Below are 15,277 nucleotides of genomic sequence, written 5' to 3'. Positions count from 1 at the left end.
GAACAGTTCCATCCAGTCTCCTCAAACGTCTACAATCCACCAGTTATCAGTAAATATGCACAACATATCTCTCAACCTCTTAGAGCAAGAAATCTGGACAAAGCCATCTATAATGGGGGGGACAAAGGACCAAAAATAGGGACACTTTTTAAATATTGCTCTTACAAACTTAGAAAAATGATTGAACAGACTTTGCATTAGCATGACTTTTCTGAAGGGTATGAAGACTGAAATTCAAATGTCATTTTCTGACTTCAACCCTCAATAATTTGCCAATGATTTGCCAGAAAACTGCAATTTTATGAGAAATGGCCCAAAAATATGAAGCAAAAATCTGGACATTCTTCAAAAATCTGTACAGTTGAGAGGGATGATTACAATCTCTGCAGAAGTAAAAAGTATCTAAATAATTCCATATTAAAGAGATCTGTAACTAATGAAGAGGTTGCTGCTAGCAAACAACTTGACATTTCGTTTCATCTACAAGTGCCTGTTGCTCTTGAAGAATAAATTGTCTATGTTACATTAAAAAAAAAATTGTAATATTTCAATAGGGAATGGATGGCAAACTGATAACAGGTTCGTGGTATCGCCGCCAAAGGAGGACATTCTCAGGACTGCAGCATCCACCCTCTATAAAAGTACAAAAGTACAGTATCAGCATCTACATACTGGGAGAGAACCCAGTCTTTTGCAGCAAATGCAAGTGTACTACCTGTTGTGCTACTAACAGTGCAAGTAGGCTTTGTATAAGCAGCACTAATCTTCTCCTTCCCTGAAGAACTATGCAGCACAAGAAATCGAGAAAAAGCCAAAATGTATTGGGGGGGGGGCAAAGGCCCAAAACTGGGGACACATTTTAAACATTGCTTGCAAAATCTTAGAAAGTTGTTTGAATAAAATGTTGTGCTACAATGCGTTTCCTGAAAGACAGGCAGACTGAAACTTAAATGGCTATCATTTTTGTGAATTCGGTGCTCACTGATTTGCCAGAAAACCATACAATTTTATTTTTGTTTACTGGGAAAGTCCGACATGGAACAAAACCTATTTTCAGCAGAGGCCTAGGAAGAAAAGCTCCAGACATGTCTTTGTATTGTGGGAGGAAACCGAAGCACTCAGGAGGAAATGCACACAGAAGCAGGGAGGACACTTCAGTCAAGAATCGAGCCAGAGAACCTCTTGCTGTGAGGCAACACTACCACTGTACCTTCCGAATTTTAAGATGAACAGAATGTACAGACCAACAGAAGTAGGAGCCAAACATTACATATATTTTGTGAAAATTTGTACAGTTGAGAGCTATAACTCCTCCAATAAGAAGTGGTGGTATGGGTAGAGAACTCAGGCTTCTTGCTTCATCCACCTAAGGTACACGGTTTGAGCCTGAGTAACCCTAACCACCAGGTGGTACCTACCTGGGGTATTTTACACACACACAGCAACAGCTGAACTGCCGATAACCCAAAGATGAAGTGAATGTAGCATCAGCTGAACTGCCAATAACCCAAACAAAGAAAGTGAATGCAGCATCAGTTGAACTGCATATAAACCAAACACACCAGTCAGCAGATACAGACCAACTATGCAGTGGTTGAACTAACATCCGGTACACACACACACACACACTAAACAAGATAAAGTGAATGCAGCCAGCAACTGTTTAACGGCTGTGGACATTAAAAATGCAGCAACGGAACCACCAGACATTTAAGTTAATGCAGCAATGGGCAGTACACACACTAAAAGTGAATGCAGCAACAGTTGAACTGCCATTTGGTCCTTTGCACAGACAGGTAGACACACACAAACTAAATGTAGCATGAACAACTTGCACAGCCAGCCAGCAGATAGATAAACTAAATAAATGCAGCAGCACAATAAACCACACACACAAACTCAGCCAGCAGATATAGACAATCTAAAATGTAAATAAGTTAAAGTGAAGGCAGCAATAGTTGAACTGTTGTGCAGTGCACACACACTAAACAAAATAAGATAAAGTGAATGCAGCAAGAAATGGTTGAACTGCTGCTGACATTAAAAATGCAGCAACGGAACACCAGACAGTTAAGCTAAATTAATGCAGCAAGGGTTGAACAGATCCGACAGCTAAACTAAATGCAGTGCAATGGTCAGCTAGTGGAGTGGTGGAATTATAATGCAGTGGAAATGCACACAGTTATACAGTCCACTTGGCTGGCCAGCAGATAATGCACAACAAAAATAAGTCATTTTTTTTCCCTCTTATCTGGAAGACTCTGCAAAATTTAAATTATGCCACCCGCCATCCCTATTTCCCTCAGAGTCCAACAGGCAGCAGTGATGTCATCACACATACCCCTACAGGCTGGTGGTGACATCAGCCAAAAATTTAAACTGGTAAATTAAAAAAAGGAAATTTGGAAATTAAGGGGGCCACTTGAGAATTTGTGGCACCCCAATATTTTGCCTTCAAAACCGGTAAATACTGAGGAATTCAGTACGATTGAGAGGTCTGTTCAGTGTACGTGACTAGAGTACCAGCAAGCAAACCTTGGACAAATGCCAAAGCAGAACCTTGGAATGAGGAGCTAGGATACAATATCTTGAAAACGTCTTAAGTACAGATGAAGTCAATGGCTAACAAAATAGCAGTGGAATGGTACACCTGTGAAGAAAGCATTTCAGTCTGTTATGTACCTACTGCCATAGACTGCATCCCGCTGACACAGATGAATGGCTTACCCATGGAATCATTACAAAATCCTATGCAGATTAGTGATTCCACTGGAAATTTAACGCTTATCTAATCTGGCCCCAAACATATCTAATACATGGAGAAAAATGATGGTTCTGTTTTTACAAAAAAAAAAAAAATCACTCTCAATATATGCTGACAGCTACTTTCTGGGTAATGTCCGAGAGGACTTCAGGTGTAAATACAGGGCAAGTAGAAAAGTCAATATTGTGGGAAGAAATAGCCAGGGAATTGTTATGGCTAGGCTTGTACAGGCCTAGGGCAGATAGCCTAGTACCAACCTATGAACCATATTACATTTATTAAAGATTAGGTTCTGAATACAACAGCCTGAACTTTTGACACCCTTCTTGTTGAGGCAATTGCAACAAGGGCTTCAGTCAAAGAAAATGTCTTGAAAAGATAACAAATAGCTTTTTCAGGGTAAAAACATTCTATTTGGAATATTTTTTTTTTAAGTTTAAGATGCAACATCTTTTGAAAAATCTCTCTGCCTCAGGCCTAAAAGGCAAAAGAACATACGGATATCAAAATGACAAGGCGAAAGCAATGAATCCTAACAGCTTGAGAAGCCATGGCCTTAGAAAATAAATAAGGCAACTAGTTTAAGTCAAGACAAAGCAGAACATCTGCTGCAACATTATGCTACATCTACTAAACTGTAATAAACATGCGTTCATTCTGACAACTATGAATTCCATATAGGTGGCCACCTGGCTTTTAAAGACAGCACTTATTCCCAGTTAAGAGACTGATTTGCTATTAAGGTTCAAAATGTCATCACATACACTCTGAGAAAGTAGAATCTGTAAAAAGAGTTTCTGAAAATTTCTTTTCTACAAAAATTAATGTTAATTTTTTTATGTCAGAAGTTGCAAGGCCTAGCTTACCTCCTCCTCCTTTAGGTGGCTGAACAGTGGGTGCTCAAACCAAAATGATGCAATGAAGATCAGCAAGTCTTTACTTTTCCACTTTAAACTAGAGGTATTGGAAAATGCATAAAACAGTCTTTCTCTCTGCATTCTTTATAAAGTACTGGGGGGGAGGGTGGCCTAATGGTTAAGGTGTTTGCCTTACAAACACAAGGTGCAGGGTTTGAGTCTCACAAGGGATAATTGGCTAGGCTTAAAATGGCTCGTAAGGGCAGTTAGCCTAGTACTAATCTATGAATTTACGATGATCTTTGACAACAAAGCAAGTCCTGGGAGATGCAAGCTGGTCTCACACATAGTCTCCCCCAGCTGGAGGCCAGCTCCTGAAGTATCTGAAAATGTAGCTGCCATTAGTACTCTATATAAACGACTTGACTAAAATCACCAGACAATTCTCAGTGTCGGGAAAATGAAAAGTAACAACTGAAGATCCATAGAGAAGGCCATGTCCTTAATCTGAAAAGCAGGCTTGCAAAGTTAATATGAACTTATACCAAGTTACTTATGTACAACAATGCTGTTGAGCTATGAATTTTTAACTACAGAATGCAATAAGAAGATACTGTTAATGTCCTTAATGCTAACAGGACCACTGATTTCTTTAAGATGAGGTACATTTTTGTTTGCCGTGCAAATCACATGCACTAAAATGCCAGGCGCTCCTATTACTTAAGGGAATCCAAGGATTGTGGTCAGGATCTGGACGGGCTATGGTGGCAAAATTGAGTAAAGTGCCCATCTACAACTTCAGAGTTTTACTAAGGCTACAATCAGGACATGTTCCTGATCCACAGGATTCACCATATGATCTCAAGTGCACAGAACTAGATCTGCAACTGTTAAGACTGCAGGCATGGGACCTTTCTTAGGAGGCCTGGCAAACGGCAAATATCAAACCAGTTAAAACACACCACCAGCCATACTGAAGCAATGCATTGCTATGTAGGTGTAGTCCAGTGCATGTGCACACACTCGGCAACAAACATGCTAAAAAGTGTTTTGTCGTTATCAATACAATATTGTATTTACAATCCCTGCTGTTACCACCAAGTACATTTCCATGAAAGACTACCTTAGATGCTAACCAGAAGAATGCAGAATAATCATTTTTTATATTTAATGTTAAATGATCAACTGTCAAGAAGAAATTAAACTATATTTTAATGCAAATAAGCAGGCTAGTTATCTGTCAGTACAGGAAGATGAGCTAGAACTCAAAATGAAGTTGTTCTCAATGCACATCTGTTATTTCAAGCTAAAGAAGTTGAATATAAAAAAAGTTGACTACACTGAGGTATACTAGTATAATGTATCACTGTCTCAGCATTATCCTGCACTACGTGTGAACTTGTCAATTTCAGCAATAAATACCTGATCAACCAGCTGCACAGAAAAGCAGTGTTGCTTATTTGTCTATGGAAATGTCTTCATATTGTAGACAACAGTGACAACTCCAATGAATGTATAAATCAGAAAAAGGTGGCAGCTTACGGGGAAAACTCATACAACTAGCAGGTACAATAGCCAACAAAGAATATGCAGTCCTTTGTTACAGCTGCTTGCAATTCAGGGGAAAAAATATTTTTAAGAAAGCACATGAGCAATGTGGAATAGAAAAGTTATCCATCAGCTAAAAATACCAAACAGCAGAGCACAGTATTTACAAAAAATGCTCAGCAAGGTGACTCGCCTGAAAACCATAACTATGAACTGCATTCAGGGTGTGCAGAAAATGCAATAAACATTTAAGTATACCCACACGTAACTGCATACAATATGATGTACAAGAACAAACTATGTAATGCAACATTACTGATTCCATTGTTGAGATGCTTTGTTTCTTCTGAAATACAAGAGCAGAATTGGACAAATTTGAGTATTTCAAGAATGATGATCTGCCTTTGCAAAATTGCTAGCAAAAAGGAAATATTTGACTTCTGTAAAAACTCATTTGCCTTCTATCCTAGTGTCACTGTAAAGAACAGTTGTGCAAGTACTTACCATAGCCATAAACGTCGTCCTCTTCCATGTTGCAGTATTCATAACAGTAGGGAAGTTGCTGCTTGCAGCACTGTACATCCAAGCCAGTATACCAACATCTTTGGATAAGGGGTACATGTGACGTTGCATGTCCGAGCCATAAACCTATGTTAGCTATATACATGCGACATCTGCACGTAGCCCACTCAGAACTGGCTACCGCATACCGCAGAACCCCTGGGAAGCAAGAAATAAAGAAGCTTTCCAGACCCACACATACTACCAGTCAAGTAAGTATTTAAGCTGTAGAACTATATGTCAGCTGTTATACCCTTTTAAAGAAAGCAAACACAGGGTGTAGGCAGGGGGAAATGAACACTACAACATGGAATGGGACGACATCTATGGTTATGGTAAGTTCTTACACAACTCTTCTATGTCCTCCTACTCTCATGCTGCAGTATTCAAAACAGTAGGGAGAGTACCAAAGCTTTAGTAGGAGTCTGGGGGGAAGGTTGGGAGACCGTCTATAAGACCCTGTAAAACTGACCTGGCAAACCCAGCCCTTGCTCTAGAGATAAAGTATAACTTGTAATGTTTGGTGAAGGTACTTACGGAAGACCAAGTGGCTGCTTCCAGAATGAAAGCATAGTCAATGCCCCTGAAAAAGGCTGCTGAAGAGCATAATGGGCTTTCACATTGGAATTCAGTTCCTTTCCATGAAAGGAATAGCAAAATGAGATAGTCTTAGAAATCCATCAGGCAATGGTCTGTCTTGACACTGCCTGCCCAGGGCTCTAGGATGAAAGGAGACAAAAAGCTGGTCAGACTTTCTAGTGGATTTGGTCTTGTCCAGTTAATACCTCAGTTGTCTATGTACATCCAGGGAAAGCAAAGTCCTTTCTGAGGAGTTTTGAGGCAGAGGGAAAAAACAGGTAGATTAATGGTCTGATTCAAGGAGAGCTCATTAACCACCTTAGGCATAAAGGAAGGATTGGTCATGAGGGAGACCCTATCTCTGTGGAAGATACGGTATGGAGAAGTGGCCATAAGGACTTGGATTTTGGAGACCCTCCTGGGAAAAGTAAAGGCCACAACCAAAACTGTTTTCCAAGTACATAACTTGAGATGCTGAATGGGCTGGTTCAAAGGGCGGTAATGTGAGTTTTTCCAGCACAAAATTTAGGTCCAAGGATGAAGGAATAGGCTTATGAGGAGGTTTGATATGCAGAACCCCTATTAAAAAGTATTAGGGCTAGCCTGGATGCCAATGGGGGTAAGTAAAGGGAGACAAGTGGAGACGGCTGACAAATGCATTTTTACAGAAGAATATGCCAGTCCAGAATGTAGCAGCTCACACAAATGGATATTGGAGCAAGTAATGGGTCCTGTTTGTTATTGAGACACCACCTGTAGAATCTTTTCCATTTAGGCAAGTAATTTCTCCTGGTACTAGGTTTCCTGGCCTCCTGCAGGACATTGAGTACGTCCTCTGAATACAGGTGTCTAAAGGGGATCAAAATTCCATTACCCATAAGGTCAGTTTGAGGTTGAGCATCTGTGAGTGTATGAGGGATCCCCTGTCTTGTGTGAGTAGGTCATATCGGTAAGGTAACCTGAGGTGATTGCCCTTGGCTAATAGAAATAGCAGGGGAAACCAATGCTGTCTTGTCCAAAAAGGGGTCACCAGCAAGATTTTTGGCTTGTACCTCTGAACCTTCAGATAGACACTGAATCGGTGTGAAGGGGGGAAGGCATAAAAACATCCCCCTCCCATGAAAAAGCATTGTCCACCTTTCAAGCTTGTGGATACAGGGTTCTCATGCAAAAGAGGGGCATCTGTCTCTTCTGGGAGGAGGCAAACAGATCTGCCTGTGGAATACTCCACCTGCCAATAAGTTTCATAAACACTTCCCTGGGAAGCATCCTTTCATGAGATGGTGCTAAGGCTCTGCTGAGTGTGTCTGCCATCACATTCTCTGCTGAGGGAATGTATACAGCTTGCAGGTGAATGTGAACATTTGTCACTAGGGACCAAATTTGAATTGCCAAGGTACATAGTGGACAAGCCCTTGTCCCTCCCTGCTTGTTGACATACCACAGAACAGTCATATTGTCTGTGATAAACTTCAAGGTGCCTGGGAGGAGAATCTCTTGGAAGGCCTGCAGTGCTAAGAGAAGGGCCCTCACTTTTATATTGATGTGGTCCCTTTTTCTCTGGGTGGACCACTCTCCCTAGACTTTGTTCTGACTGTTGTTGCTGTGCAGGATGCCCCCCCCCAACCAAGATCTGCATCTGTGTAGAGGTGTTGTGTGGTAGGAGGGATCTGCAGGGGTACCCCTTGATTGGGGGTGAAGTTGGAGATCCACCATGTCAGCTCCTTTTTCAGGCATGGGAGAAGGAGGGTAACATCCAGAGGGTGTGTGTTCTGGCTCCACAAATTCCTCAAGACCCACTACATTTTCCTTATATGCAGCCTGGCCAAGGGAAGCATGGGAACTGAAGCCACATGGCCTAGGACACAAACTCCCTGGGCTGAGATGGCTGGGAGAGGAATGAGAGATTGGAAGTAGTCGGTGAAGGTTTTCACCTTATGGCAGGAGATATAGGCTGACATTATGTCCATCCTTATTTTGTTTCTAAAAACCACCAGGTCTTGACTTGTTGTCATTTGGGATTTTTGCAGAGTCACTGTGAAACCTAGGTCCTCCAAGATCCTGGCCAGCATGTCGAAGTGATGGGACAGGGAGCGATAGTCCTGGTACAGGATTAGGAGGGTGTCTAGGTAGGGGTAAAATTTAAATGCCCTGCATTCTGTAATGGGCAATAACCGGGGTTAGACACTTTGTGAATACTCTTGGCACTGCAGAGTCTCCAAACTGCAATGCAGAAGACTGAAAATGTGAGGAACCTACTAAGAAATGCAGGAATTTCCTGTAGTTGGGGTGAATGGGGATGTAAAGCTAAGCATCCTTCAGATCCAGGGATCCCATAAAGGCTTGGTGAGGGATAAGAGGCAAGAGATGCTGTAAGGTGAGCATCTTGAAGGTAGGCACCTTGAGATATTGATTGAGTGGGGACAAGTTGAGAATTGATCTCCACGGACCATCTTTTCTTGGGACCAGAAACATTCTGGAATAAATGCCCTTGGCTGTCTAATCCTGAGGGGCATGTTCTATTGTGCCCTGAGATAGGAGCTGATCCAGAATTGCTGGAAAAAAGGTGGAGCTGATTTGATGGCGGTTGAGGGATTCCCTGGAAGGGTGGAACTGCCCACCAAGTCATGAAGTAACCATTTTTATTTTTATGATAGAAAGGACCCAATTTTCTGAAGTGATTTTCTGCCAGGAGGGAAGGGATAGGGTTAGATGGAGAGATGGGGGGGTAAACCTGGGTAGGGAAACTGAGTCACAGTGGAGGAACTCTGTCAGTCTCTCCAGAAGGAAGTAGGAGTTGATGAGGAGGAGGAGGAGGGTCTATGCAAGATTCGTTTCCTAGAGCGCCTCCGACCCTTAGACAGGGCTGCACCACAGTGGGATGACTACCTCCTTACAAAACTGGTCTTTTGTGGGTAGTTCTGTAGTATCTAGGAATGGGTGAGAAGAGCAAATGTTTCAGATTTTGGAGATCTTTGCCCTTTTCTTTGAGGGATGTAAGGAGCTCAGCTGAAACAGTGCCAAAGAGAGCTTTATTATCCAGAGGTGCATCAAGCAATTTGGCCGATATATCTAAGGGTAGAGGCTGGAGTCTCAACCAGGAATACCTCCCAAGGCCTCAGCCAGGTGCTGCAGACTAAGATGATGCTTCTACAGTATCATAGCTGCACATGACTGAATGCCTGGTCACCTGAGAGACAGTAGAGAGCAGGGCAGTTAGCTGAGACCTGGTAGGAGAATCTGCTACCTCTGACATTAGGACAGTAGCCTTAGCCAACAAGTCTAGAACAAATTTAGCCATGTGGGTTTGACAATTAATAGCTCTGACAGACATGGTGGAAGGATTGTATATTTTCTTCCCCAGTCTGTCCATGAACTTGCTATCTTTATTTGTTGGGAAGTAGAGGGTAACTGTCTGGAGGATTTGTCTGTGACACAGCAACTACAGGGTCTGCAGAAGAATTTTTGAACAGGAATTGTGCCTGTTGAGGAACCTTGTAAAATCTATCAGGTTATTTTGAAGCTGGAGGCTGAGAGTCTAGGTTCTGAGAGGCAGCCTGAAAAGCATCCTGGAAGGCTGGGAATAAAGGGGGAACTGCAGACAGAGAAAGCTGTTCCATCTGCAGAAGTTAAAAATACCTTTGTCTCAAACAAGTCAGAAACCTCCCTTTTAAAATGCTGTCTTCATTAAGGTAATGGTACCTCCAAAGAAAAATTCCCCAGGAGACTCAGGACTAAGGGAGTCTTCTTCAGGGGGTAGCAAAGTCCTTGGGGGGACTCAATTTTTGAACAATAAGTCAGGGATTACTCTGAGTTTTCCAGGAGCTGCACAGGGGTAGAACAGGCTGAGGCACCTGAGACTGAAGGGCCTGGAAGGCTCTGGACAAGTTGAGAAAAGGCTTCCGCATCCTGGTGTAGATTCTGCAGTTCTGTTTTTTTCTTTTTGTTTTGTTTTTAAAGAAACAGGAGAAGTAATCCGTTTGGGAGCAAACGTCAGGGTGGAATACAAGGCGACAGTAGGCCCCTCCAATGCCATGAGCCATGGCCCCCACTCACCATCATGGCCTGATGGTTGACTAACCTCAGCGGACGTACTCTGGACTTCCACCACAGTTCCTGGTTCCAGCGGTAAAACCAACACCCAATGAGACCCTGGGCTATCATCCGCCTCAAGACTCTCACCGGACTCCTGACGTGCAGCATGGGCATCGGGCCTAACTTTTGTGGCCTTCTTCTGAGGTGGCTCCTCGGAGATACCTACCCTGTTCTCCATACCTGATGCCAAACATCAGAATCTTTGATTTTCTAAGTATAAATTTAAAGCAGCCAGACGGCTTTTCAAAGTTTTGGGAACAAAGGACTGGCAAATGGTACAAGACTTGTAGTCATGTCCTGCCCCTTAGCAAAACAAACACTTGTCATTCGTGTCCTTATGTGGAATCTGTCTTCCACAAGCACACTTTCCCTTCCTTGGAAAGCAAAAAAAGTATAATCAAAAATCCCAAAAAGGTACTTAGTTTGAATGCGGACAGCCGAAGGCAAATAACCAGATTCCATGAGCTTGCGATCGGACGTCTATAGATCACTGCGGCAAAAAAATTCTGAGTTGCATACGTGCAGACGTCACATATATAGCAGACATAGGTTTATGACTCTGACGTGCAACATCACACGTACCCCTTACCAAAAGACTTTGGTATACTGGCCGAATGTCCGGTGCTGCAGGCAGCAACCTCCCTACTGTTATGAATACTGAAACATGAGAATAGAAGGACATCCTCAGATATAATTATCAATTGCAGAGTGTACTGGAAATGCATTGTGCTTGCTTACATGACAAAACAGCACTTTTGGGCATTTTATTGTTGTCACCATCTTCCACCAAGCAGCATCTTCCTTAACCTATCCTCAGAATTCATACATTCATAAGATGTTTACTAGGCAAACTACAAGGATATTTTTAAACCTAGCCATGCATCACAAATATCTGACCAGTTCTGATACCCTTGATAAGTTTAAGCAGGGGCTTGGTAGAGTAACCATTTATGGGTTGCCTCTGTCCGTTAGAGACAGATGCCAAACCAGGAATAAATTTCCTGTTGCCCATCTAATTTCCCAAGTTGCACTTGAAGTGGATTAGGGAGTAACTCTGCTTCACATTGATGGTGAGACTGTTCCAGAAACAGGGTAGTCTCTGGGATACATACATGTCTCCACAGCAGGTCCTATTTATCTCATTACATCCGAGTGACACCTCCAGGTGCATCTGCAGTTAACTCCTACTGCTCCTCTAGGCGTCAAATATTACTTATGCATATTTGCATTAATAATTCCAAAACCATGCTACATACTAGGTTTAAAAATATTTTATCTTGAAGCATACATGATGGCAAACACAATTGTATTGATATTTGACCTCTGTCAATGAGTATTTGTTAGAATTGTAAGGTGATAATTTAATTTTTAAAGGCTCAGGCCACATCCACTAGGAGTTAAAGGAACATACTCAAAATAGTTGCACTGAAGTGAATGATCACAGACAAGGTTTAAGTCTTTAGAAAGGGTAATTTTGGTGCTGTTTGTTTTGTGGATATGCAGGAGGTCCATCGGAGTGGGGTCCGACAATGCCAGGCACAGATCTCTCCTTAAACACCTGTAGTAGACAGAATACACTGATAGGGCCTACAGGTGGTCTGCATAGGACATTTTACTTATGCACTGTACTCTTCGTGACAAACCTCTGTGGATGTTGCAGTTATTGGATATGCCTGGTTAAGTACATACCAAAGGGGGCACTGTACTCACTGATAGGTCTCTACTGAATGCCGAATACAGTGAAACAAGGACTTTCTTGGACCTAGATGCCATACCTTTGTTTAGAAGTTGCACAACATAGAATGATTTCCTCACTACTATACACATGTGATGGTCAAAGGCTAGATTACGGTCTGTGTGTCCCCGAGTTCCTGACTACTGGGTCAACTCTAAGGGTAAGGTCCTTAGTGAAAGAGACATCACAACTAAGTTATGGGTTGCTTTACCTTGGATGAGATGAAAGCCATTACTAACTATGAGCACAGCATGAACGTCATAGGCATTTTCTTCTCAGTGTGACCACAATGAAGCTACTCATCCTGTGTAGAAATGAACAGCACCTTCTATTCTCCAAAATAGTGCACCCGGGTGCAGCCAACCTCCCCAAAAGGAAATATGGCATTAATCATAATACACCTTTTCCCAAGCTGGCTCTCCAGCTGATCTTGAGTAATCTGCTGCACAGTGAAATATCATATCATTATACCAGTGGGCTGGCCATATCACTATACTGTGCCTTTACGGTAAAATATCTGGTATTTATCAGACCCCTGTGTAACTTTCCTCAGATAATCTCATGGCATTGGATGACTAGGCTAGCAAGTTTATAGCCAAGTGCTGCCTGCACAGGCTGCCTTTACCAAGTCTGCAGAGACAATATGATCCAGCTGCACTGTTCATTCCAAGTCCGTCACCATCAATGTTCTGATGAGCTGATCATATTAACACACTTGAACTGCTACAGTAATAATTCCAACAACATTAGGAAGGACTGCCCTTTTATGTGCACTGTTAACAAAATATCACAAAAGTACTGCTAGCATGGCAAAAGTGATTTGGCCAAACATTGAATATGTTCTATATGGTGGGTGATCAGGTAATGAAGACTTCTGTAACACCTCAGCACAACATGACTACTTAGAGACCTGCACTAGTACTTGCGCTACGAAGTCTGCATAATGCAAAATGGCACCCATGGAGTAAGTTAAAGGACTCTTCCAAACAGATAACCGGGCTGCGCAATGGAACCAAGCATGTAGCCTTACACAGTTTTCATTGGGTATACAGATATGTGATCTATAGTTAAACATCACTTTGTAGAGTACAGTAAACTCAAAGTTTTCAAGTTGATTCTTGCATGAAATATTATTTCAGTTTATTGCAATTTCACAATATTTAGTTATTTCTCATTTGTCCAGCAACAAAACTTTGTAATAGACTAAAACATATCAAATAATGTTAAGATTTAGTTTCACTGCAATACTTTCTTAAATTGGCCAAATTACCAAATTCCTAGGTATAGCACACTTAAAACTGTGGTATTTCAAACTTATAGAAAAAATGCAAAAATCCTGACTTCAGCATTACTAGTTTATAATGTACATTTCCTGTGAGTTTTAAGATAAGTTCTTCAAAGCTTTTCTTCCGGTGACTCCAGTGTAACAGTTTGGTCCATCTAGACCATGACGACTAAGCAGCCTGCACAACACTGCTGGCCACTACATTTTTATACACCAACAACTTCACCTGTACTGCCTATATTCTACAATTCTGCGTTAGGAAATTATCTTAACACATTGTTTTATGATAAATGAGAATAAAGATTCAGAGTTATAGAAATCAACGCTGCTCAATTCAAAGCATCTGCCAGTCTTGGCTTTTCACAATTAACGAATGCAACAGTCTAATCTTGTACTTTCAATTTCTCAGAAAATATGAAAATTTACTTGTATGTCATTGTGGTGGTGCTGCGGTAGCATTGTCGCCTCACAGTTAGACATTGCCTGTTCGATTCTCAGAGCGTCTGTGTGGCGACATGCGTGAATGGGCGTTCCTTCGTTGAAGGTCGTGCGTTAGGCCTGGCAAGCCAGCACGTAAACCTCTACTGCCAATCATTAGCGGACCGGAGTTCCACTGTGGTGACCCCTAACCGGGAAAAATCGAAAGTCACAAAACAAACAAACCTGCATGTCATTTTCCTGCTAAAAAAGAAGCTAGTCCAACATGCCTCATTGGTGCTTATATATATTCTGACATTCAGTGCACTAGCTTCTCCCTGTGTTATTATGCTTTGAAACACTGTAGCTTTTGGCAGACAGCTTTCTCCAAGACTGCTAGGACCCCAAGTCTCATCTAAACCAACTTGAAAGGTGGCCTGAAAGCCCTGTTGTTAATTCATGCTTATTGAGTCTTCCACAGTATTGTGACTCAAAAAGCAAATAGAAAGCCGCTCTCAATATTAGCAGAGAAATCTCGCCTGAAGCAGTTGATAAATCCTTTCATCACCACACATGGTTTGCTTTACAGAGTGCTTCCCAAAGCACTCTTCCAGGAAGAATCTTTTATACACCTGCTACATCTTTTATTATTTCTAATCAGAAGTTCAGAACTGGCTGACAGATGTATCACCTTCGGAGACTTGCCTTGTACTGCTTTTTCTTATAGTGATAATCTAGAATGGTCTACTCAGCAATGTTAGAATTATAGCAGTAATGTAACAAAAGTGGGTGGTAATTCATAGTCATTGTGCCAGCTGTGCCCATGCACAAGCTTTGGTAAAAGTCATTGATAGGCAAAGCTGGTTTTGTCATCTTTCAAAAATCTTAGGCGAATGTGAATGCAAGATGCAAGTGAGCAATGCATGAAATCTGTGTGACAATCTTACGTAAATTACCAGTTTTCCTGGCTGTTTGAAATTCAGTCACTTTTTAATGAACCTCTGCTCCATGCACATATGCTGTTTAAAAGGTGAAGTCATGCCTTTGCTATCAGCTTTGCAATCGGTGAAGATGCTTGCTGTAGCTGCCAGCCAAGCTATTTCCTGGTGAGAGCTACTTGTCTCAGTTGTGAGAAAATCTCAGGTGCCCAGCAGCACTCACCCAGATGAGAAGGTGCTGATATAGGTAAAAATAGACTCATTTTAACTTTGCACACCAAGAAATTCTTGATATATGTAAGACTAGTTATTCACAGTAAAAAGGCTTCAGTAAGTCTGTATGGCCCACAAACAAGAACTAGAGAGATGTGTGGTCTTCCTACACCTGTTGACACCAGGGTATGTACATCCCTCACTATACCTGCTGCAAGAACCTTCCAGAGACAAACTGGGGACAGACGTTAGGCACTTATAACTCAGACACGAGTATAATTCAGC

The 15,277-nt window shown here is 41.9% G+C and overlaps 1 protein-coding gene across 1 annotated transcript in view; it reads left to right on the top strand.

The window, feature by feature from the left end:
- BICC1 (BicC family RNA binding protein 1) overlaps nt 1-15,277 on the top strand; it is a 1,908,684-nt gene that overhangs the window by 1,294,782 nt on the left and 598,625 nt on the right. The window contains exon 14 of the mRNA XM_044056407.1: nt 7,250-7,258. Coding sequence (XP_043912342.1) covers nt 7,250-7,258 — 9 coding nt within the window. The remainder of the gene's footprint in view (nt 1-7,249; nt 7,259-15,277) is intronic.

The sequence above is a fragment of the Protopterus annectens genome, chromosome 14.part0 (genome assembly GCF_019279795.1).
Source record: "Protopterus annectens isolate FY-2018-M chromosome 14.part0, PAN1.0, whole genome shotgun sequence".
NCBI lineage: Eukaryota > Metazoa > Chordata > Ceratodontiformes > Protopteridae > Protopterus > Protopterus annectens.
This window is presented reverse-complemented; position numbering and strand designations above follow the sequence as displayed.